The following is a 26,141-nucleotide window of genomic DNA, read 5'->3' on the forward strand; positions in this document are numbered from 1 at the left end:
TTCCTGTCCTGGCACAGTGGTTAACGAATCTGACTAGGAACCCTGAGGTTGAGGGTTTGATCCCTGGCTTCGCTCACTGGGTTAAGGATCCAGCATTGCTGTGAGCTGTGGTATAGGTCGCAGACATGGCTCGGATCTGGTGTTGCTGTGGCTGTGGTGTAGACTGGCAGCCACAGCTCCAATTAGACCCCTAGCCTGGGAACCTCCATGTGCTGCAGGTGCGGCCCTGTAAAGACAAAAGACCAAAAAATAAATAAATAAATAAAAAATTCCCTTTTTGTTTATGGATGATTTCTATCTAATAAATGTATTATCAGTCTTGTCTGCAGATTTTTTTTTTTTTAACAAGGCAAAAAGGAGGATGTTTTCAGTAGGGATTTTTGTGAGGGAAATGAAAGAAATTGAAAGAGATTGATGGGGTGTTCTATCATGAATTTTTTGTAATGTCTTGATTTTTACTAATTTATGAATTGTCTTACAGAGATACTGAAAGTAATTGCAACCCTGCTTCGAAATTCTCCCCAGTGCCCAGAGAGCATCGAAGTTCGCAGAGCTTTTCTTTCTGACATGATTAAACTTTTTAATAATAGCAGAGAAAATAGAAGGTAAGCAGTAGCAGAAAGCATTTATTTGCAATATTCAAGTCTAGCTTTGACTAAGTCCATTGTTTCCTAAGAAAAATTGCTTTAAATATACTGTGAAATGAATTTTCTATATACTTCTTTTTTCATTAAGGATATAGAAGTAATGTACCATATAGTTAATTGAGCTTACAATACCACATTCTTTGTTTTGAATACATAATAAATCGGGTTGTTTTGTTTATTTATTTATTTTGTCTTTTTGCCTTTTCTAGGGACACTCCCGTGGCACATGGAGGTTCCCAGGCTAGGGGTCTAATTGGAGCTGTAGCCACTGGCCTACACCACAGCCATGGCAACATGGGATCCGAACTACATCTGCAACCTACACCACAGCTAACGGCAACGCCGGATCCTTAACCCACTGAGCAAGGGCAGGGATTGAACCTGCAATCTCATGGTTCCTAGTCGGATTCGTTAACCACTGCGGCAGGACGGGAACTCCTATTTTGTTTTAAACTTTTACTTTTTTATAATTCTTTCAGGAGATTTATTTTTAAAGCAATTCATTGTGCTTTGACATTTTTCAGGAGCTTGCTGCAGTGTTCTGTGTGGCAAGAATGGATGCTTTCTCTCTGCTATTTTAATCCTAAAAATTCAGATGAACAGAAGATAACAGAAATGGTATATGCTATATTCAGAATCCTACTTTACCATGCAGTCAAATATGAGTGGGGTGGCTGGCGAGTGTGGGTAGACACCTTATCAATCACCCATTCAAAGGTAAGTTTTTTTATGAAAGTATATTTTAATGTATTAAATGTCTGTAATTTTCAGTTTTATTTTTTTCAACAAGATTTTATATACTTGAAATCAAGGAAAAAAGGCACTTCTTTGGAAGTGCAGTGAATTGAAAAACTAAAAACAAATGACTGAAAAATATAAATTATTTACAGCTTCTTCACAATCAAAAGAGGTTTCTTTTCAAAAGTCATTTTTATGTGTGCTTAAGTTAATAAAGTGAAACCTCTTAACACAACATAAAAGAATTTATATTTTCAGGGTGCCATTTTCAAGGTATGGTTCTCTGGATTTTATAGTATTTTGAAGCTTTTTGAACACAAGGTGGCGCACAATATTCAAAGATGAGTAGTTATTTTAGTAATGTAAGGTAGTAAAGCCATTGCTCATGTTACAGTCCGTTAAAAAATAGGTTTGGAAGAATCTACTAGTGCCTTATTTTTTTTTAACTCTTAAGCCAGTACAAATTACTTATGTATATTTTTTGTTTAAAGTTTTTAATGAAATACCTTAGACGTATAAGAAGGGGCAAGAATTAGGTGCCTTCCGTTGTTTATGAACGTGAGGTCCCCATCTCAATTGCTTTGTCTAGCAGTTTTAGCTCCTCTCTCCTCCATCATTTACCTGAATTTGGTGTTTTCATTGCTTCTGTCTTTTAAGTATATTTTTAAATTATACACACAAAAGAATTTTATTTTTCATGTTTATGCTTAATATAAATGGTATTGTATTAAATGCATCCTTCAGCAACTTGCTGTTTTTACTTTCTACTTTGATACTCGTCCATATTGACTAATGTAATTGTGTTTATTTTCTCAGTTGCATGTATTCCATGGTATATGACTTTATATATTTACCAGTCGATGAGCATTTTTGATGCATTTTGTATATATTGAGAAGTTTCTCTCTCTGTATGTTCCTGGAAGTAGAATTGATGATTTGTAAGATGCAGATGCTAAACATTACAAGATAATGCAATTCCTCTTCCAAAGTGGTGTATCATTTTATATTCTTGCCAGAGACGTATAAATTCTGATGGGTTCATACAACCTCATTATTTATTATGGCTGGAGTTAAAAAACTTGCAGATTTGATCAAATATGCTATGTATCCATGGTATTAATTTGTATCTTTTTGTTGTTTTGTGGGAGTTCTTAATCCTTTGCTACTTGTATTGTTTATGAATGTCTTCTGCCAGTTTTTTGCTTATCTATTCTTTCTATATATACACTAAAGGAATTTAATTAAAATATTTATTTTAATTATAAATTGACTAGAAGGAATAAAGGACAGAAGTGATAATTTTATTTTGTTGATTTGTCGTTATATCGGAATATATTGTCATTTCCTCAGTGTATGTTTTTGAGTTTTTGCATAACTTTTAGCTATTAATAACTTTCAGTTATTCATTCTGCTTCCTCCTTCTTCAGTGAGAGGGAGGTGTGTTACTATCATAAGGATTTACAGAGGTATCTTATATTGGAAGATATTACCCCACAAATTGATGTTCGAGAACAGTCCAGTGCTAAATGAGACAGAGATGTGATTTTATAAAATGGCTTTGTTTGAGTCACTACATTTTTGAGCTTACTGGTTTAAGGCAGAGTTTTGCCACGCATGGCCTAAGGGCCAAATCTGGCCTGACCTGTTTCTGTAAATAAAAGTTTATTGAAACAAGTCACTTGTATTTATCTATGTATTTCTGTGACTGTTTTCATGCTACAGGTGTTGAGTATTAACCACAGAAACTGTATGGCCTCCAAGCCAAAAATATTTGCTGTTTGTCACTTTACAGAAACACTTTGTACCTCTTGTCTAACTTATTTTAGTTTGTGCTGATGCCCAGCTATTCTGGTTTCTATTGTAGTGGGCTGCTGCAGTCTGGGCTCATTTTCTCTGAGTGTTTTTTCCCCTTTACAAAAGATCATGAGAAAAACAGGGTTGAGTTGTGGTCTCACATAATTTGGATTGGATTTCAGATATATCTTGGAGAATTCTCAGGGAAGTGCCCATGTAAATTAGATTTTTAAATACTGTATGTTAATTCAGCATTTTCATATGCACTTTGGTTTGTCAAACCCTTAAGAAGAATAGCTACAGGAATATAACGGTCAGAGCAGTAATTCTTGAAGGGGAGCTTGAAGGTCTTGGGAGCCTGGGAGACCATTTCAGAGAGTGGCGAGGTCCTCCTTTTCCAGTTACATATCTAGTTAGAGGATTTTTTTTTTTCCATGTACTTCAACCAAAACAATATAATGGAACAGACTGCATACAAAAGCAGATATTAAAATGTGGCCATCTTCTCTGAAGCCAGAATTGAAAGAGATTTGTGAAAATGTGGAATAATAACATCCGGCTTGTTATTATTTTTTGTTTTAAAAAGTCATTTTTCAAAAAATATGTTATTTATATTAACATATGCCAGGTTCAGTGCTATTTTGAAATGAATTAATATTTGTAAAATTTGTTAGTTTTAATTCCTAAGTAGTATTAGCTATATCCCATTTGAATGAAAGGTCTTAGAGATGTCTCAGTACTTTTTAAGAGTGTTAAGGATCTCGAGACCAAACCACTTGACAACTGCTTAAGTCATAGGCTATTTAGGGCAAATGGCCTAATCTTTTATAATTTTCTATCCACAAAACAAATGGATTTACTAAGAGATATCTCAGGCACCTTTGAGCTTTTGAGTGTTTATGACTAGTTATTATATGTTATATATATATTATATATATTCAGTAACCAATCCATTTGTGCAAGTAATGAAGAGAACGTGGGCTTTGGAGACAGGATAGTCTTGGATTTGAATTCTGATTTATGGTAATTTTTAGTTGTGTAAACTCAAAGTTTCTAAACTTTTCTTAACTGTCAAAGTCTAATTGAAGTGATAAATGTGGCAGTGTGTATGTATATTTGAAGTTAGGTGTTCCTGAGTGAAATCACAAAAAATAGAATTAAATGACTCTTTTCTTCAGCCCTCATCATTCCTCCTGTTAATCCTTTTGTTCTTATTATTACTGCTAGCCCACTTTCAGGCCTTAGTCATTTTGGGTATCGTGTAAATAAAGCTTTTACAGTGAAGAATGAGTTACTTCTGAAATACCTTGTGTGGCGTATATGCGGTGAAGTGTTATAAAGGACGAGTTTTAACTACCTGACTTAAGAACACGTTGCCTGGTTCTCCTTGTGCAGCCCCCACCCCAGACCTAATCACCATCTTGAATTTAACACTCTCTTCTTGAAAAAGTTAAAAAATGTATTACTAAGCAATATAATCTTTCATTATGCCTAATTTTTTATCTTATGAAAGTGAGAGAATTCTCCTGTTTTTTCCTCATCAAACCTTTTGTTTGTGGAGTTCCTGTCGTGGCGCAGTGGTTAACGAATCTGACTAGGAACCATGAGGTTGCGGGTTCTATCCCTGGCCTTGCTCAGTGGGTTAAGGATCTGGCGTTGCCGTGAGCTGTGGTGTAGGTCACAGACACGGCCCGGATCCCGCGTTGCTGTCTCTCGCGCAGGCCGGAGGCTACAGCTCTGATTAGACCCCTAGCCTGGGAACCTCCATATGCCTCAAGTGAGGCCCTAAAAAGGACAAAAGACAAAACAAACAAACAATCAAAAAACAAAACCTTTTGTTTCTGAGATTCTTTCCTGTTTTTTATGTGTAGTTTTGCTTTATTCATTTTTACTGCTGTGAGTAAATAAGGTGCTCAAAGGCAAAAAGTTTTAATGGATTTGTCATTTTCAAACTTCATGTAACTGTGACTCACAGTAAGAAATTTATCATGACCAGGTATAACTGTGTCCACACGTGTGCACACACCTCCCCCACACACCTGGAGCAGGTTCAGGACGCGGTGGTTACCAGCTTTGGTACGTGGTGATGCACTTTGACATTTCTTATTCTTTTTCACTTAAAAATGCTGATGATGTCTTAATAAAGTGATTCCATGCTCTGCCAGATGAATTAGCCTCAAAAATTGAAAAAAGCACTGCTCTAAGAACTATTAGTACGAGTGGGATTGCTAGGTCGTAAGTAATATTCCCTCTAATTCTTGAAGCCATTAGATTCCTTATTTTTGCAAGGTTTTGTCTTTTGCCAACTTTGAAGTTTTTCTCTGTCTTAATGATTTGTAGCTTTTTATACATGGCTTGATTACTTCTACTCTGGATATTTCTGATGGTCAGTAGTAGCCTTAGATATTATTTTTCTCTAAATTTACTATGCTAAAAATAACTTTGTTTAAAAAATAATGTTACTGCCTTCCATAAACACTTTGTTCTAATCTTAAAAAGGCAAATGATTTCTGCCTAATTTTTCACTATTTCCCTTGAGAGTAATATTTCCTACCTCAACTTTTCACTGTTCACTTGGTAGAAATCTCCACTCTGGCTGTGTTGGTTCTAGTCTTTTTAAAGTGTATCAAGCTTTGTTGAACCTTCATTTTTGTTTATTTGTGGTGTGAACTTTGTGTTCTTTTGTACTTACCCAGATCCTTTATATTCTTTAGGATTTAATTAGCTCAGTCACTGTTATATAACAGTTTTTTGTACTGTCAGGCCAGGTCATTCTCTGTGAATTCACAGCAGTTGATTTTTCTCCTGATATCTAAGTGTTTCTTCCTCCCTGCCCCCTCCCCTTTCCCTCTTCTCCCTTCCTCCTTTTCTCCCCTCCTCCTCCTCACACCCCCTCTTTCTCACTGCCCCTCCCCCCCCTCAGCCTCCCCCTGCACACTGTCCCTACCCTCTGCATTGGCATTGGCTGTGGACAGCTAGTGCAGTCTCTGTGTTCTCTGTCACTGCCTTGCCAGCTCTCCGTGTCACTTTTTCTTCTTTTAGCCACTCTCTCCTTCTTCCCCACTCCTCTTTCTCTTTTGTCTTCCTTCTAATGTTCCTCCACCCATTTTGTCCTATTTTGTATCTGCTTCCTTCTCCCTCCTCCTTTTCTGTGTATGTGTGCTTCATATCTGCTCCCTCCTCTCCCTGGCTGTGGTTGGTCAGACCCTCCCTGTGCTCTCTTACTTATTTTCAGTCACGCTGTGTCTACACTGGTTGCTCACCTCTTTTTCTACCCCATTCCACCTTTATCTTTCATCTTTTTGTTCTCTCCACTCCTCCTTTTTGTTTTTCCTATCTTTTTCTAGTTGAGGACTTTCAGGTTACTATGATGAATCAGGAACAGATTTCATCCTGAAAGAAGTTATTTTCTAATATGGAAGAAAATACATGTACTGAAAAGGCAGAAAGGAATAAGTGCCTTAAAAGAGATACTCACAATGACAGGAGAGGGCCTTTGAGAGTTTTGTACAACAGATGTTCTTTGACTACCACCTTGAAAGGCAATACATAAGATTTGCACACGTAGAGATTGGGTGATGAGAATCACTGGTGGAAGACTTGGCATAAGCAAAAGTACCGAGGTGATGTCACTGAGGGAAACGCATGAGGAATTGTTTGGTTTGTGGGGAGATGTGTAAAGGACATGAAGAAGAGCAGTAATGAGTCATATAGGAAATGCAGGCTGGCATTTAATCACGTATGATTCTGTAATAGCACTTATATTACTGGTTAAAAGTGGCAGTTGGAGTTCCCGTTGTGGCACAGCGGGTTAAGAATCCAACTACTATCCTTGAGGGTGCATATTTGATTCCTGGCCTCACTCAGTGGCTTAAGGATCTGGCCTTGCTGCAAGCTGTGGTATAGGCTGCAGATGTGGCTGGGATCTGGTGGTGCTGTGGTTGTGGCATAGGCTGGCAGCTGCAGCCCTAAAAATAAAAATAAATAAATAAATAAATAAATAAAAGTGGCTGTTAGTTGTAAGCTCTCATCAGCAAGGATGAAAGGTTATATATTTCTTCCTATCTCTCTTAATTGTGCATAGTGCTGAGTACTTGGCAGTTGCACGTTAAATACTTGTTTCAGGAAGAAGGAAGAACCACACCATTGTTTAGGGCTCTTTGGTTCCACTGTCATGTGGCACCATGCCTCTCCGTGTGTGTCTTGGCACCTCAGTCTTCTCTTAGCAACCCAGGAAATAGCTGTAGCAGCTGTCTTTAAAGTGCCTGTGTCACAATCACAGACTGTATGTTTTGGGGTCATCTCATCAGACTAAAGGTTTGTACATCTTATTATAGTTTCCTGGATCCTACCTCAGAGTGTATTTTTTTTGGCTGCACCGTGGCATGTGGAAGTTCCCAAGCCAGGAATTGAACCTATGCCACAGCAGTCATAACCCCATATCCTCACCTGCTAGCCCACCAGGGAACTCCAAACTCATAGTCTTAATCTGAATCTCATGGGATGCTCCTAGAAGTCTATATTTTAAAATAATCCTTCTTGGCTTACCCAGTAATCCATTGTGGCTCAGCAGTAACAAACCTGACTAGGATCCATGAGGATGTGGGTTCGATCCCTGGCCTCGCTCAGTGGGTTAAAGGATCCAGCGTTGCCATGAGCTGTGGTGTAGGTCACAGATGCGGCTTGGATCCTGTGTTGCTGTGGCTGTGGTGTAGGCTGGCAGCTGCAGTTCTGATTCGACCCCTAGCCTGGGAACTTCTGTATTCCACAGTGTGGCCCTAAAAAGCAAAAAAATTAAAAAATTAAAAAAAAATGTCCTTATGCAGTCTAAATTTTGAGTGACCCTCGGAGTATACAGGGAGTTATTTTTACTAACTTTTATAAAAATCTCCCCTTCCCACTTTCACACTAAGATGCTAATTTACTCTTTAGAAAGCATCATGAAGGTAGAAAAGTTCTCCATAATTTAAATATGGACCCCAGTTAATACCTCTTAATATACTTTTTGTCATAAAGGAAAACACATTTTTTCTTTGTGGGAGCATATTTTAAGTCATAGAAAATGATGAAGAATTATAAACTACTCTTCTTATGTAGTGTCTGAAATCAATATTTTTCAGACTCAGATTTATACACAGTAAGCCCAAAGCAGGCCTTAAGTTTTCTGTGTGAATCATATATTTATATATCTATATATTTAATTAGTTCATAGTTTCTTTTACTCCAGTGACTTATGGCTTTAAACAGATTTTCAAACCTTTGCAAAGAAAGTAGTTACTTAATGGAGAGGCCTCTTTTACCCACGTTGAGCCAAGAACCAGTCTTTGACTCAAATTTTAGGATTACAGTTATAACATGAACTAAATGCTGATTAAGTTCATTATAGAGTGTTTCATCTGAGTAGAACTGCACTTATCCCTTTTTGCTGTTAAAGTATACTTTAAAAAAAGTGCTAAAACTTTACTCTTAGAGGAGGAAAAGAAAAAGTGAAAGTTATAAGTTGTTTTTTGCGGTTTCTACTTTTAATTTTAATGTTTCATAAATGGCCTTTAGTTTTATCTCTGAGTGACTTTTCTTCATTGATTAAAAAGCTTTTTTCTTTAATAAGGTTTACATAAAGTTATTTATTTGAATGTAGATTGGTTAATACTTTTGGAATTTTAATATATTGATTATTTTTAAGTAAAATGGAAAATTTACACTCTAATATTCTTCAAGTCAACATTTAATGAAGTTTAGGATGGCGCTAACGTGCTTCAGTAAGTAGATGAACAATTTATAGCATGCTGATAAAAATTCTGCTGAAATTATTGAATCAACTTTTTTTATCTGAAGATATTAATTCTGAAGGTTTATAAATATTTCCATGCATATACTACTGAAATGGTACCGATTTTTTTTCTTTTTGCAGCCATTTAAAATCTCAATATCACAAATTTATAACATGGTTCTTCATTAAAAAAAAACTTATGTGTAAAAAACTAATGTTGCAGAATTGTATAGCTTTTGCAGGGTTGCATCAGGATACATGTAGCTGCTATAAAAAGCCAAAGAAACTCAATTGCAATTTTATTGTCCTGTTTGATAGATATCCTGCCACCTTTGTAGCAGGGAAGCTGTTTGTCACTGTATCTTTCTCCTCCAACAGCTGAACTTGGTTTTATAAGCAGTAATAGGCTCTTCGAGTATAACTGTACAATGCTGGTTTCTTTGATCTCAGGTTTCAAATGTGTACCTATAACCTTTATAATTGCATTATTTTCTTGTGTTGTTTTCTAGGTCATTATCCATCTTTTTTCCTTTTTTTTTAATGCTTCAAATTGAATATTGTCTTGAATAATTGAATAATACTATTTTCACTTGGCATGCTAAAATGCTTCTACTCTTTAATTAGAATTTAAATTAAGGCATTTAATATATTCTGAATTATGAGAACTGTTTAAAAATGTTTCTTTCTAAACAAATAAAACTAGTTTATTTTGTCTAGGCCTGTATTGCCAAGGTAGAATGGGTCTATGACTTAAAATGTGCAACAAGTAAAAGTTTTTCACATTTGACTTGAAGATATGCTATGGTTTAGATTTATCCCCAGAATTTGAGTATTTCATTATCTTAGATTATTTGAATTATCTTTACATTTTACTTGCTGTTAACAGTCTGTTGAAATGGCTTAAACACAAGTGTCAGTCATTTTATATAAGAAGAAAGTTCAGTTTAGATCGGGTTTTTAAAAGCATGTGGAAATCAGTTTTATTAGAATTCTATAAGTGATTTCTTAGTAGTATTTTTAGAAATCACAAAATATAAACTGGCATTTATAAATATACGTGTGTTTTTGTGAGTTTATGGTGGCTATATAATAAAATTAAAAGCTACATTTTTTAAAGAAATATTAAGAGTTATAAAATTTTCATATTTCATGGATTATCAGTGTTACATATTTAATTGCTAAAGTATTCATTTGGTTTAAAATTTTAAAACAAGTAATATTGTTTGTTTAAAAAATTTTAAGAATATGTGCTCATTGTAGGAAATGTGGAAGCTAGAACAATTGCATACATGCAAATTTCAGAAATCACCTGTTATCCAGTTGCCTGTGCATGATTTAATATTAATATTTTGGTGCAAGACTTTCCAGTCCATTGTTCTATATATAAATATACCCATGCATGTAATTATTTTCTTATAAAAATACTGTATTTGTGGTACTTTACAGTATTATTTCAATTAATAATATACTTCTTACATGAATTTTAATGGCTGCATGTTACTGTGTGTATGCATATATGTGTGTGTGTATATATATATGGTATATATATTATTGCATCATATTATGGAAAAGTAAAGTGTAAAGCTGTAGCTTTGATATCTATTTGAATGCTATCAGATCACTTGTAATTCAAGGCAGGAGTGATTGAGTGAGTAACTGAAGTTCACTTTTCATATTCTGGCATTTTCCAAAATTTCATTTGGAAAAATTGGTGGAGGTGAAATTTTAAGAATCTATTGAGTTGTATTGGCAGTGTGTTGTGTATGTACCATAGTTTAATTTTGCCTTGTCTTTGAGCACTGATGACCCTGCTCCTATATAGCTGTCTCTTACTTTGTAGGAGAAATTCCTAAAATTCCAGAAGAAGGAGTCTGTACATGTTTTAAAAAGTTTTAGTGGGTGTTACTAAGTTGCTATTTAAAAAATATGTACCTATTTATATTCTAGGTCATTATCCATCTTTTGCATGAGAATACCTGTGTAGGTTGTTCTTAAGAAAATCAAATTGGTCAAAATGAGTCTTTGACAAGATTAGTAAGTTAGTAGTTGTGTAATACTATTTCATACTGTTGTGCTTCTGATCTTCATGTATATAAAATGAGGATTATAATACCCATCCTTTTAGGGTTGCTTTAAAGATTGTCCTAATATATGCCAGATGCTTAAAACAGTATACAGTAGGCATTCAGAATTTCTCAGCTAGTGCTGCTGTTATTTAAAAGCATATTGGTATTGCCCACCAAAATGAGCTTAATTTAGTGCTTATGACATGTATATTTTCAAGCATGTTGTGGAATAGGGAACAATTATTGATTAGATGGAAGTTTTCAATAACTTAAGGAGATTGGAGGGAAGAATTTTTTTTTCTCTCTTTTTAGGACTGCACCTACAGCATGTGGAAGTTCCTGGGCTAGGGGTCAAATCAGAGCTGCAGCTGCCAGCCTATACCACAAATGGCAACACTGAATCCGAGCTGCATCTGTGACCTATGCCCCAGCTTGTGGCAATGCTGTATCCTTAACCCACTGAGCAAGACCAGGGATTGAAACCTCATCCTCACGGACACTTTGTTGGATTCTTAACCTCTGAGCCACAATGGGAACTCCGAGAGCATATTTTTTTTTAATTTTATTTTTTAAATTATTTCCCCAATACAATTTTTTTTCTACTGTACAGCATAGTGACTCAGTTACACATACATGTACACATTCTATTTTCTTTCTTTTTTTTTGTCTTTTTGCCTTTTCTAGGCCCGATCCTGTGGCATATGGAGATTCCCAGGCTAGGGGTCTAATTGGAGCCATAGCCACCGGTCTATGCCAGAGCCACAGCAACGCGGGATCCAGGCCGCGTCTGCAACCTACACCACAGCTCACAGCAACGCCGGATCCTCAACCCACTAAGCAAGGCCAGGGATCGAACCTGTAACCTCATGGTTCCTAGTCAGATTCGTTAACCACTGTGCCGCAACAGGAACTCCACACATTCTATTTTCTCACATTGTCATGCTCCATCGTAAGTGCCTAGACATAGTTCACAGTGCTACACAGCAGAATCTCATTGCTAATTCATTCCAAAGGCAATAGTCTGCATCTATTAACCCCAAGCTCCCAATCCACCCCACACCCTCCCCCTTGGCAACCACAAGTCTCTTCTCCAAGTCCATGATTTTCTTTTCTGTGGAAAGGTTCATTTGTGCCCTAAATTAGATTCCAGATATAAGTGATATCATTGTCTTTCTCTTTCTGACTTATTTCACTCATTATGAGTCTCAAAATGGCTTAATGACTTAAATATAAGTCAAGACACCATCAAACTCCTGGAAGAGAATATAGGCAAAACCCTCTCTGACATCAACCTCATGAATATTTTTCTCAGGTCATTTTCCCAAAGCAATAGAAATAAAAGCAAAATAAACCACTGACAAGCTTTTGCACAGCAAAGGAAACCAAAAAGAAAACAAAAGGACAACTTACAGATTGGGAGAAGATAGTTTCAAATGATGCAGCGGACAAGGGCTTAATTTCTAGAATATACAAGCAACTTATACAACTCAACAGCAAAAAAGCCAACAACCCAATTGAAAGATGGGCAAAAGACCTGAATAGACATTTCTCCAAAGAAGATATACACATGGCCAACAAGCACATGAAAAAATGCTCAACATCCTTGATTATTACAGAAATGCAAATCAAAACTACCACAAGGTACCACCTCACACTAGTCAGAGTGACCATCATTAATAAGTCCACAAATAACAAGTGCTGGAGGGGGTATAGAGAAAAGGGAACCCTCCTGTGCTGTTGGTGGGAATGTAATCTGGTACAACCACTATGGAGAACAGTATGGAGGTACCTTAGAAATCTATAGGTTGAACTACCATATGACCCAGCTCTTGGGCATATATCCGGACAAAACTTTCCTTAAAAAAGACACATGCACCTGCATGTTCATTGCAGCACTATTCACAATAGCCAAGACATGGAAACAACCCAAATATCCATCGACAGATGATTGGATTAGGAAGAAGTGGTATATATACAGAATGGAATACTACTCAGCCATAAAAAGAACCAAATAATGCCATTTGCAGCAATATGGATGGAGCTAGATACTCATACTGAAAGAAGTCAGAAAGAGAAAGACAAATACCATAGAATATTTTTTTAAGTAAATTACTTTTAAATTATTTCTAGGATGTTTTCATGTGTTAGTATGATATTTACAAGATTAAGAGAATATTAAGTATTTGGGGAAGTTCTTGTTGTGGCTCAGTGAACCCGACTAGTATCCATGAGGCTGCAGGTTTGATCCCTGACCTCACTCACTAGGTCAACGGCCCAGTGTTGTAGTGAGGTGGTTGCAGACATGGCTTGAATCCCGTGTTGCTGTGGCTGTGGTGTAGTCTGGGAAGTGCAGTTCCAATTCAAATGCTAGCCTGGGAACTTCTGTATGTTGCAGGTGCACCCTTAAATAAAAAAAAAAAGAGGGATAAGTTGGAAGGCTTCTCTTTAAAATGCATCCTCACTTGGTGTTAATAAGGAAGTGCTCAAAAATCATTTTATGAAAAAGGAAAGCTTATTTTTATATTTACCAGCATTGTTAACTAGAAAAGGTGAATGTTAGACCAAAAAGTTGCAACTTTGGTCTAAGATCTGAATATTAGACCACTTCAAACTCTAGGAAGAAATAATTTAGTGAATTAGTTTGCTTTTCCAATTCTGGATTTCTTTAAAACTCTGTTCAGAAAAATTGATGAAGGTGATTTTTTAAAAACTTATTTAAAAATATATTGAAATTAATTTAACTCACATTTTCTAAGTCCATTATTTTCTTTTCTGTGGAAAGGTTCATTTGTGCCTTATGTTAGATTCCAGATATAAGTGATATCATGTAGACTTGTGGTTGCCAAGGGGGAAAGGGGGAGGGAGTAGGGTGGTTGGGGAGCTTGGGGTTAATAGGTACAAATTATTGCCTTTGGAAGGGATTAGAAATGAGATCCTGCTGTGTAGCACTGTGAACTATGTCTAGGCACTTATGATGGAGCATGATACTGTGCGAAAATAGAATGTATACACGTATGTGTAACTGGGTCCCCATACTGTACAGTAGAAAAAAAATTGTATTGGGGAAATAACAATTTAAAAAATTTAACTCACATTTAAAACATTTTGATGTTGTTTTGATGAGATAGAGAAGATGAGGGATTCTCTCTAAACTGACTTAGGTTTCTTGATGAAACTCAGATCTGGCAAGGGTAGAAGGCCTAGTTGAGATGAGAATTCAGAGGAACTTGACGAAAGTTTGGTTAAGGAAAGAGTCTTTTGTCAATATAAACAAAAATATAGTCATACTACTTTTGTTTTTTCTCCTTGGCAGTTTACATATAGGTATATCCCATTTTCTAAAAATAATTCCCTTGTTCTTTTTTTTTTTTTTGATAGTGGGTTTATTTTAAACTACATACAAATGGAGTAGTAAGATTTACAAGTTAAATCCATTTGAAAGTAACTTTTTAATTTGTCTGTGTTAAATCATGTAGCTCCCTTTTAAGCAGTGGATAAGTAAAGCTTGCCCTTACTTTTGTAATAAAATTCTGCCTCCTTCTCCTGGTTCACAGTGTAATATTTCCTTACCATTCCACTGCTTGCTTACTATTTTTATTGTTCATCACTCTTTAGAGAAATGCTTTAATCATTACTTTACTGAATATCTTAAATGAACCATGTTCTTTCACAATCTATTTTTCTTCTTCTTCTTTTTTTTTTTTTTGACTGTGCCCATGGAATGTGGAATTTCCCAGGCCTGGGATCAAAGCTGTACCACATCAGAGACCTGAGGCACTGCAGTGACTACACATATGTTTAACCTGCTAGGTCACCAGGGGACTTACATCCATTCTTCCACATAGCTTCCTAAATTCCTTCTACATGGCATCTCCCATGCCCTTAATTCTTTTCTGTCTGGCATATGAGTAATCATTAAGTTTGAAGATCAGACTTTAATGTCAGCATCTTCATGGTACTTCCAGGTATTTCTAGGCACAATTTTGTAGTGTCTTGATACTGCCAGGTATATCTTATATGTATCTGTCTCTAAACTACACTTCAAGTTTTTACTTGAAAAAGTCTTCAAAACAAGGGCACACAAAAGGCATGGACAAATGGAAAAACATATTCCCTAGAATAGGAAGACTCAACATCATAAAGTTAAAATAACATAACATTTCTTTAGGTTATTTTATGAATTTAATGAATTCCTGAGAAAATATGAATTGTTTTTCTTTCGAGGGGGGAAAAACAGAGCCCAATAATTATTAAGGAAACTAAGGCAAAGTAAACAAGAATATTCAGGGAGACTGTAAAGAGCAGTGAGAGAGGACCAACTCTACTGAATACTAAAAGCTATTACCAAATGTCAGTCATTTTAAAAATGCAGCATTGAGGAATTCCCATCATGACTCAGGAGTAACGAACTTCACTAGTATCCATGAGGACTGGGGTTCAATCCCTGACCTCACTGAGCAGGTTAAGGATCTGGTGCTGCTGTGAGCTGTGGTGTGGGTTGCAGATGTGGCTCAGATCTGGTATTGCTGTTGCTGTGGTGTAGGCCAGCAGCTATAGCTCTTATTGAACCCCTAGCCTGGGAATCTCCCTATGCCATGGTGTGCCCCTAAATAGACCAAAAAAAAAAAAAAAAAAAAAAAAAGTAATATCGACACAGGAAGAGAGATGGCTGATCAGGGGAATAGAAGAGAAAGTCTAGAAATATACAAAATTCCACATGACTTTAGTATATTATAAAGGATGCATCTCAAATCACCCGGGAAAACTTGAACTACTAAATAAATGGTGTTGGGACAATAGAGGATTCATCTATGAAGACAAAAAAGTTGGAGCACAAAGAAATTTAACATATAGATTAATTACATGGGCAGTGATGGTGGTGGGAGGAAACCATAAGAGTACTAGAAGAAAACACAGATAATTCTTCTGTAACCTTGTAGTGTGTAAGAATTTTCTAACTGTAATTTAGAAAACGATACATTTCTTTTTTCTTTCTTTTTTTTTTTTGGTCTTTTTGCTATTTCTTAGGCCGCTCCCGCGGCATATGGAGGTTCCCAGACTGATGGGTCTAATTGGAGCTGTAGCCACCAGCCTATGCCAGAGCCACAGCAATGCAGAAGCCGAGCCGCGTATGCAACCTACACCACAGCTCACAGCAACGCCGGATCGTTAACCCACTGAGCAAGGGCAGGGACCGAACCCACAACCTCATGGTTCCTAGTTGGATTTGATAACCACTGCGCCACGACGGGAACTCCAAGAAAACTATACATTTCTAATATATAAAGTGCTCCTATAAATATATAGGCAAAGACAGCCTAATAGAAAAAGGGACCAAGGATATGATCATACAACCCATAGAAAACTAAGTAAAAAGTACTTTTAGATTTATGAAAAGATGCTCAACCTACTCATTGTAAGAGACTTCAAATTAAAAATGTCCTGAGACAGTTCACCAAGATATATTGTGACAAAAGAAAGTGTGGAACAGTGTGTATAATAGGTATTAGTGAGTTAAACAAGTGGGAAAGTGAGGATTTATTTGTATTTGTAAATGCACAAAACATACTCTAGAAAGATCCATAAGAAAGTAGTAACTGATGGCCTGATTGTTGGGGAATTATGCAGGTGAGAAGCAGTGGTGAGGGGAGATTTTTACACTATATACTGTTATATATTTAAATCATGTGAATTGCAGAGGAGGAAAACCTTCCTTGACCCTCTTTAGGTCCCTGGCTGGACCTGAAAATTAAACTGGCAAAGTTTGATTGTCAGGAGAAAAGCATAGGAATGTATTTAATAGGAGTTTTATGTGAAAATGGGAGCCTTCATAGGGAAATGAAAACACAAGGAAGCAGTTAAGGCTGAACGTTTTTATATGAGGTTTGATGAAGAGTGCAAAGTCTTAGAAAAACACGGAAGGACCAAGGGTATGAAGTAAGGGTAGTGTACTGGGGGAAGATCCACAAGGCCTGTTCCTTCGGATTCCTCTTGCCATCCCTGTCTTTGAGAGAAGGATGTTGTTTTCCTCTGGGGTGCAGGAAGTCTACTTTTCCCATGAAGAGCTTCAGGGAGAAGGGGGAGAATGGCAAGTCCTTGTAGAACCTCCTGTTTCTGTGATCAGCTTCAAGAGAAGATGAAGAGATCAGAGTCTTCCCCGCACCTACTCTTTCTTAAATTCCTTTATTTTAAAATAGTATGCCAACATGCCATATTTGGGGGTAGTATGTTCTGACCCCCATTAAAATATGCTACCTATTCAAAAAATAATAAGCTTAATAAGCTCATTACATAATGAGTAAATAGGCTTATTGTATATGAGATTTGTTTTCTTCAGGAGATTGTTTCTCTTTGCTATTGAATTTATAATTTTTTTTCATAGCTAATTCTTTTAGGCATTTTTCGTAGGATAACCTAGGCGTGATATTTGATATTTCTCCAATCAGGTTATATTAGGATAGCATTTAGAGCTTAGATTTGACCAGAGTATTTAGATTTGTAACTAGGCAGGGTATTTTGGTTAAAATAGGTCAGTAAATATATATAAACTTGTAAATAATTTATAATTGGATTTTAACTGTTAATAGCTTTCATACCATTATTGTAAGCTGTTGTATCAGAATCTCTATAAAAAAGATCTGTTGTGTAGCAGTGATCATATTGAAGTATGCTTTTTGCCTTTTGATATCCCATATGGGAAGATTCAGCTATTTTTAAAGAAAAACATATCATATTTATCAAGTGTGGAAAGGTTGGTAATCTAAGAATTAGAAGTTAGCATGTCATATTCAGCTGGTATTTCCAAGGGAAAATCACATACAGTGAAAAAGATAACATTTGTTTAACAGAGAAAGCCAATTCCTAAATGTTGCCTAAAATTTTTAAAACAATCTAAATTTTGTAGGTTAAATTTTTTAATATATGGAGTAATAATGTTAATCTCTTAATATATTGCATTCATCTTTTATCTCCTAATTAGTAAATTTGTGTGTCAATTAAATTGAAAGTCATAGCTAAAGGAACCTTGTAGTTATTAGCTCACGAGTATCTCTAACTAGTAGTTTATAGAAGTGCTTTACAAACATTACAAACAGGTATAGATTAGCTATCAAATGATTGTGAAGATTAATGACTACTCTTTTAGCTGAGTAATTTAGAACAATATCTGGTAATTAATTAGGAATTATCAGTTACAAATACCTTTAGGAAAACAGTATCAAAAAAAGATAACAACAATGATAATTGCTCAGTTGCCATTTAGCTTTTAGACTATTGGAATAAATTTTAAAAGGAAATTTAAAAATCAACTTCAAAAATTTAAAAGCATTTCTAATATATTTATTTAAAAAAAGAATACGCAAGTTGGTTTACTTAGGAAAGACAAAGAATTCTTTTAGAACAGATTTGACCACAGATCTGTTTATCACGAAAGGAAAGAAGTTCTTTGTGGCACTTTAAGAATGTCCTTTATGAAACTGTACATTGCTTTGAATTGAAATGTGTATTATATAAACCATCTTCTAGAGCTTGAAAGTTTAACATTAAATACTGTCTTTTAACCTTTCTTTTTGAATGGCTAGTTGGAAGTGTGTCTGCTGGTTGTGAATCTGGTTAGAATGTGAGAAATATACTACACAGATTTATATTTCACCTGTAGAATGAATGGTCTCTTATCAAATGGTGGAAAGACCACGACAGTCATGGAAGTTGTAGTTTAAGGCAATACTAGTAAGGGCATCATGAAAACAAATCTTTAAGAGCATTTGTGTTGAGAATTCCCTGTTGGCCTAGTGGTTAAGGATTTGGTGTTAGCACTGCTGTGGCTCAAGTTTGATCCCTGGAGTAGCCAAAAAAAAAGAGTTTGTATTGGTGAAAATATATATCTTCTTCTATTGGCCCTGAAGGGCACATGGAAATCCAGGAGGAATTCCTCAAGTTGTTTATAAACCATCAGGAAAAGTCAGTTCTACATAATTGACTATATGCCCTGGATACAATAAGATATTATAAAAGGATTTTATCTCTGATATCACCATGTTAGCAACTTTAATAGAAAGCATTAACATAAAAGTGTGAGTGATATTTTTTCAGGACTTTTATTATTTTACAGATTTTTTTTCTTACTAAGTTTATATCCTATTACCAATAAAAATCAATACATATAGTAGTATTTAGATGTAATGATGTAGGTCAGATATTAAGGTTTCAAAATATCCGTTAAATCCTTGTAGAACATGATTTTAGAGTGATGATTGACATTCATTGTGAAAATATGTGGGGCAAAGACAGTCATAGAATTTTGGAATTTTACCATACTCTTTTAACATCCTGAATGAGTTGTATAGTGACAGGCACGTAGGTTCTAACTTGTCTGTCTCAAGTCTGTTTTGTTTATTCTTTAAAACAATGCTCTTTAGTATAGGAATGTACTTGGTTTTGAGACGGCTTACAGTGTTTTGCTGATAACTTTCTTTTGTGATGGTTGTATTTGTTGTACTTGGGGGGTGTGGGTGGCAGTCCCCCTTTGCCTTAGGAATATCACTGCTGGTCTTGTCATAGGATGAAAATTTATCCTTACCTTACTAGTTATCCATTGTCTCAGTTGATTTGTTATTTGGATTTATTTTTAATTTCACTCACTAAAAGTTTTTTTTTTTTTATTTGTATTGTGCTACTTTAGACTTTGTCGATTTTTACTTATGTATTTTTCTCGACATTTCCAGTGATTCTGTCTCTGTAACTTGGTACTTTGTGATGCTGGCTCAGAAAACATTTACATTATTAAAACATTTGTGATTGTTTTCACTTAATAACTTTGTTGAATTTTTCATTATTTAATGTAATTGATTCAGACTTATTTGCACATGTCTGTGATCATATAGACTTGTTCTGAGTAGTTTTTTTTGATGTCATGTGTCCTGAATTAATTATTTTCCATAAGAATTGAAAATTTTTCTGGTTTTTAGGTGGCCCATCTTATAACTATTACCTACTGTAATATTTACTCAATAAATTTTGACTGAAAGAACATTACCTTGTTATATAGGGAAATTTGCTAGGTGTGTATCTGTCTCAGTAGCATGACTGCTGGTAGATCTTTCTATGGGTGACCGGAGCAGAAGTGAAAATCTCATGTATTGAGAACCCTGCAGCAGGGAACAGCTAAGTGTATTTCATGACTGCAGTTAAGACCTACCTTTGCATCTGTTTCATGCTTGAAGACTTTCTCTTTTGCAGCTGTTATTCCTTGAAATAGACTTTAGTAAATCTCCCAGTTTTATGTGTGTATACTGTCTTTCTTTTAGGCTGTACCCCTTTTTATTTTCTATATAATTGACACTCTAAAAATAATTTGGTATTTTTGTATATAAAATACTGTGTATTGATTTGGAATATAAGTGAGTTTTTGAGGGGTCTGCCACTGTCTGACTCAATCTTTATTCTCACAAAATTATAGCACTTTTAGAAGGATATGCCAGTGATTCTCTCCAAAGTTGGGCAGAAGTGTAATATTTTAGAGTCTTTATTAATGACCTAGGATAGCATTGGGTTAAGCTGGCAAGTTGAACACTAACGTCGAATTTCATCTTATATTGAAACCCAACTACAGATACCACGGAAGGATTTTGTAAAAATGGGAAAGTCCACAGGATAGAGGCAATTGGAATATATAGAGTAAATAGCAATAAAATGTAGAATCTGCAGTCATACAGCTAATCTAATCAGTTGTATTACTTTCCCTTTGGAGAAAGTAAATCATAAGGTTAGTGGGGGGGGGGGGAAGCCAAAAATAAACTTCATTTTTGCTAAAAGAGCCTCAGAATTCTAAGGAACTGGCTGCCTCAACTGTAGGGGTTGTATGTGCTGCAAGCAAAAACCATTAAAAGAGATTGAGTGGCAGTTTGATATCTTGATACCCTCCCTTACTCAGTGCTGTTGAAAAACTCTACCCCACCTTATTCTGGCAAAAGTTTAGAGAGGATAACAGAGACAGTGGTCTTGGTTTATCTGAGCAAAATGGAAAAGGGCAATTAAGAGACTGGTGCCGAGCCACACAGGAGAAATGAAACATGTGTTCAAGGGTTAGATGAGGAGCTCTCCCAGAGAGTAGAACCCAAAGACAAAGGGATGCAGAATAGAGAAGCAGTAAGAACAGAACATTAGAGGACCAATCAGTGCACTATCAACAATCGCAGGAGGTGCGAACAGGGGAAAGAGAGGGAAGGAGGTAAAAATTAAGTGATTCAAGAAAATTTCCCAGAACCAAGGATATTTTTTCTTAGATTGGGAGGGCCCAGTGGGTATTTTTAAGCACAGTGGATCAAAACAGACCTGTGCCAGGAATTACTGTGAGGGGGTTCCCGTTGTGGCTCAGCGGTAACGAACCCAACTAGTGTTCACAAGGATGTGGGTTCAATCCCTGGCTTTGCTCAGTGGGTTAAGGATCCAACATTGCCATGAGCTGTGGTGTAAGTGAAAGACACAGCTTGGATCTTGCGTTGCTGTGGCTGTGGTGTAGGCCAGCAGCTGTAACTGATTTGACCCCTAGCCTGGGAACTTCTATATATCACAAGTATGGCTGTAAAAATACAAAACACAACACAACAACAACAAAAACCCCCTGAAATTTCAAAGCATTAGGAACAAAAAGAGGATGTTATAAAATTTTGCAAAGAACAAAATAAGTCTTATGGAGGATCAGGAATCAGAAAGGCCTCAGACTACACACCCATGAACAGAGAAATAAGCAGGCAATGACGAAATGCCTTCCATATTCTGAAGGAAAATGCTTCCCAACCTACGATTTTTTGTTTGTTTGTTTGTTTTTTTAGGGCTGCACTTGCGGCCCATGGAGGTTCCCAGGCCAGGGGTCCAATTGGAGCTTTAGCTGGCAGCCTACACCACGGACAAAGCAATGTGGGATCTGAGCCACGTCTGTGACCTACACCACAGCCCATGCCAACACCTGATCCTTAACCCACTGAGCAAGACCAGGGATTGAACCTGCGTCCTCATGGATACTAGTCGGGTTTGTTAACTCCTGAACCACAACAGGAACTCCTCAACCAACAATTTATCTGACTATTAAGTGTGGAGGTAAAATAAATATACTTTCAAGTCTCAAAAATTTCAAGGAGGCGCCAGGGGATGTACTATACCAAAAAGAACAAAGAGGAAGATTTGGGATGTATGAAACAGGCGGGAGATGAAAGAGATTTCCAGGATTCTGGTGAAGGGAGAGTCCAGGATGGCAGCTCCATAGCAAACAGTCCATTTGAGTTGAAATAGTTTGACTTAAGATACAGATACAAGGGGGTTATTATTATTGAAAAGCCAGGGCCTTTGTAATGTTTTTTTATGATGATTTTCATTTTTGTTTTTTTCATTATAGCTTGTTTACAGTGTTCTGTCAGTTGTTATTATTTTTTAAACCTGGGGACAAATTACCCACATGAGATGGGCCCGTGTTTTTATCACTACTTAGTTTTGACTGTGTGCTGTTTAGATCCTGTTCTTTTTAGTCCTGTTGCCCGGGTCCCCTGAAGAGTCTCACTCCACCCCTCAAAAATAGAGTCTGCTTTGCTTTGCGTCTGAGAGTAGAAGCACACCATGGTGAGGTTAACATTCGAACGTACAGTCGGGTTCTCGGGCCCACGCCCTGGCCCCCTGGCCCTCAGTGTGAAGGGGAAGTTGGAGCCTGCTCCAATTCACAGATCCTGTGGAGTGTGTCTTCTCCCGGGAGCCTTTAGTTAGTTGTGGCAATATTGCCCTTCCCTTTACACAGCTGTCTAGGTTTGTGCTGTATTTAGTTTCTCAAGCTAAATACACTAGGTATGTTTACTATATAGATGATAAAACTATTAAAAAAACAAGTAGGAAACAGTAGCAATGCCAGGATAGTGAGGTCCTCTTGATGGAGGTGGGGAGGTTGGGAGTACCACTGGGCATGGGCACATCGGGAACTGTGAGTTAGTAGTAGTGTTCCATCCCTTGTAGAGTATGTGGGATTCAAAAATTACTCTTTAACTTGTACATACAGATTTTATATGTTCATGTTTATTGATTATAATAATAAAATTTTGCAAATCCTCTATTTGAATGAAATCACACCCAATGATTATTGAAAACTAAACTTCTTCTGTAATACTAGGTATTTTCAAAATCACTATGAGGTTGATAGTATGTAACTTGCCTTCTTTCGATAATGGTAATTGTTGTGTCAGTGCCAAAGTGATCTCCTTAAAATCATTTGAGGGTGGCACATGGACTAGATGATACCTGAGGAGGCTCTCACATGGGGGTGAACTATGGGGATGAGGGGATGATCGTATGATCAGGGTGGCTACTGAGGCTGCGCTGGGGACCATGGGGGCTTCTGGGGAGGCCTGGAGGGTGGGGACAGAGGTGGCTTTGGGCCTGGCAAGATGGACTCAAGGGGTGAGTGAGCACAGACAGGATGTAAGGGGAGGCTGTGTTAGCCAGGCTCCTGAGATTCTAGAGCAGCTTTCTTCCTGAACCCTCTGTTACCCTCATTATTTCAGTAACCTTCCAACTCCTGATAACCTGCGAGTTTTTTGTGTCAGACTGTGTAATTGTAGCTGTGCCTCTTGTTCTCATTAAAAACCATCATTTTAGTTTAAAAAAAAAAGAGGAAGATCATGTCTTCCTCTCTCTCTCTCTCCCTCTTTTTTTTTTTTTTGGTCTTTTTGCCTTTTCTATGGCTGTACTGTGGCATATGGAGGTTCCCAGGCTAGGGGTCTAATCAGAGCTGTAGCCGCCAGCCTACACTGGAGCCACAGCAATGTGGGATCCGAGCCGTGTCTGCAACCTACACCACAGTTCACGGCAACGCCGTATCCTTAACCCACTGAGCGAGACCAGGGATCAAACCTGAGACCTCATGGTTCCTAGTCGGATTCGTTAACCACTGAGCCACCACAGGAACTCCCCTCATGTCTTTCTCTTATTCAGAAATCTCTAATGGCTCTTTGAAACTCAGGATAAAAGTCAAAGTCTTTAACACGGTCTATAGTGCTCTGTAATCATGATCTAGCCAGTGGCTGCATCCCTGACCTTATCTTCTACACTTCTCTGTCTGCTGATTTCTTCTTATTCCTCAAACAAATCAAGCTTATTTTGCCTCTAGGGCTTTTATATTTTTTCTTCCTTTGGCCTAAAACTCTTTTTGTTTGATATTCATGTAACTTTCTCTCTCACTTTATTCTTGTCTCTGTTCAAATATAACATCGTCAGAGACTTTCCCCAGCTACCCTGGTAAAATATACCCTTCTCATCTAGATTGTCATCTTCTGCTATTTTCCACCTCCTTTTTTTCTCCACTCTTATTATGACATGATATTATGTATTTGCATGAATGAATACGTGAGGAATTGGTCAGTAAAATAAAGAACTTAGTTCAAAGAAGATACCAGCCTTTTGGGTGTAAAATACATTGATATTTTGTTGATGTTACTATACTGTATTATGCTGTGGTCTTGAATATATGCATTTCACTTTGAAATATTCAAAAAAGTTCCCCAAATATTCAAGTGAGGAAAATGTTTATTTCCTAAACAGTTTTATTTGTAGCTATACCACGTTATGGGCAAGAAGGTACTATATATGTCATGAGAAAAGGCTAGCTAATGGGACTGTGTATATTGTGCACTGTTTATAATTTTGTTTGCCTTATACCCATGTGCATACACACCTTTGATTCAAAAAGGCCTGTCAATCTGGGCATGAACACTCGTCTCTTCTTTTGTTATCTACTGCTGTCCTCCTGTACTAGAGCTAGATAAAGGTTTTTTGATTCAAGATTCAATTTATTATTATTTAGTTTTTATTTATTTATTTATTTATTTATTTAGTCTTTTTAGGGCCACACCTTCAGCATATGGAGGTTCCCAGGCTTGAGGTTGAACAGGAGCTGCAGTTGCTGGCCTACACCACAGCCACAGCAACGTGGGATCTGAGCTGCATCTGCAACCTACATGGCAGCTCATGGCAACACCGGATTCTTAACCCATGGAGTGATGCCATGGATTAAACCTGCATTCCCATGGATACGAGTCAGATTCATTTCCACTGAGCAATGGGGGGATCTCCCAATTTATTTATTATATGTTATCATAATGTAGGTTATGTGAGCAAACCTAGCATTGACAAGCTATACTTATGCCTATACTTTCTTCATGTTTTTTTTTTTTTTTTTTTTTTTTTTTTTTTTTGTCTTTTTGTCCTTTTTTTTTTTTTTTGTTGTTGTTGTTGTTGCTATTTCTTGGGCCGCTCCCACGGCATATGGAGGTTCCCAGGCTAGGGGTTGAATCGGAGCTGTAGCCACCGGCCTACGCCAGAGCCACAGCAACGCTGGATCCGAGCCGCGTCTGCAACCTACACCACAGCTCACGGCAACGCCGGATCGTTAACCCACTGAGCAAGGGCAGGGATCGAACCCGCAACCTCATGGTTCCTAGTCGGATTCGTTAACCACTGCGCCACGACGGGAACTCCCTTTCTTCATGTTTTATACTTTTTTTTTGAGAGATGTTCCCATTAAAACTCTCACTAGTGCACATAATGGTGGCTGTAATTTAATAATCCTTAATGTGAGATAAGAAAATTATAAGCCTTTTGACATTAAAAATCACAACACTCTTTTATACTTTAACCTTGAATTTTTTTCCATTTGAGTAAAAGGCTAAGCATGATATGAGGATGTTCACAATGCTGAATACATAGTAATCTCTCACATACAACATACACGTGGAATGAACAGAGGCATCCATGGATTAACTAGAACTTTCAGACAATTTGTGAACAGTTCAACTTTGAATATAATGGTTGACCTTTGGGTCAGAGTTGGATTTTTTTCTCCGTTCTTAAAAAAATTTGTATTCCTTAGCTTAGTAAGCAAAAGTTTTATTAGCTTAATAAACACGTAGGAAGTTGCTGTAATATATAATATAATAATATTTAAGCATATAATATGCATAATATATAAAGTAAACAAAATTAATTGATATTTGAAAATCTTTCCTGAGAATAAATCATTGGAAAATGAATTTTCATTGCACTTGAAACAGTGTATTAGAGAGCACACAAAACACTTCCCAAAGTTATGTA

General features: G+C 36.7%; 1 protein-coding gene across 7 annotated transcripts in view; it reads left to right on the plus strand.

The window, feature by feature from the left end:
• Positions 1-26,141, plus strand: part of LRBA (LPS responsive beige-like anchor protein) — a 712,651-nt gene that overhangs the window by 126,693 nt on the left and 559,817 nt on the right. For all 7 annotated transcript variants that reach the window (XR_014812812.1, XR_014812814.1, XR_014812813.1 and 4 more), the window contains exons 21-22: positions 482-605; positions 1,172-1,364. Coding sequence is in view for 4 of the 7 variants with exons in the window: in XM_021100637.2 (XP_020956296.1) it covers positions 482-605; positions 1,172-1,364 (317 nt within the window). In the remaining 3 variants the exon portion in view is untranslated. The remainder of the gene's footprint in view (positions 1-481; positions 606-1,171; positions 1,365-26,141) is intronic.

Source organism: Sus scrofa, chromosome 8 (genome assembly GCF_054392235.1).
Source record: "Sus scrofa isolate SSC_HxYL_T2T_F1_AM1 chromosome 8, Sscrofa_HxYL_maternal_Yorkshire_Landrace_v2.0, whole genome shotgun sequence".
NCBI lineage: Eukaryota > Metazoa > Chordata > Mammalia > Artiodactyla > Suidae > Sus > Sus scrofa.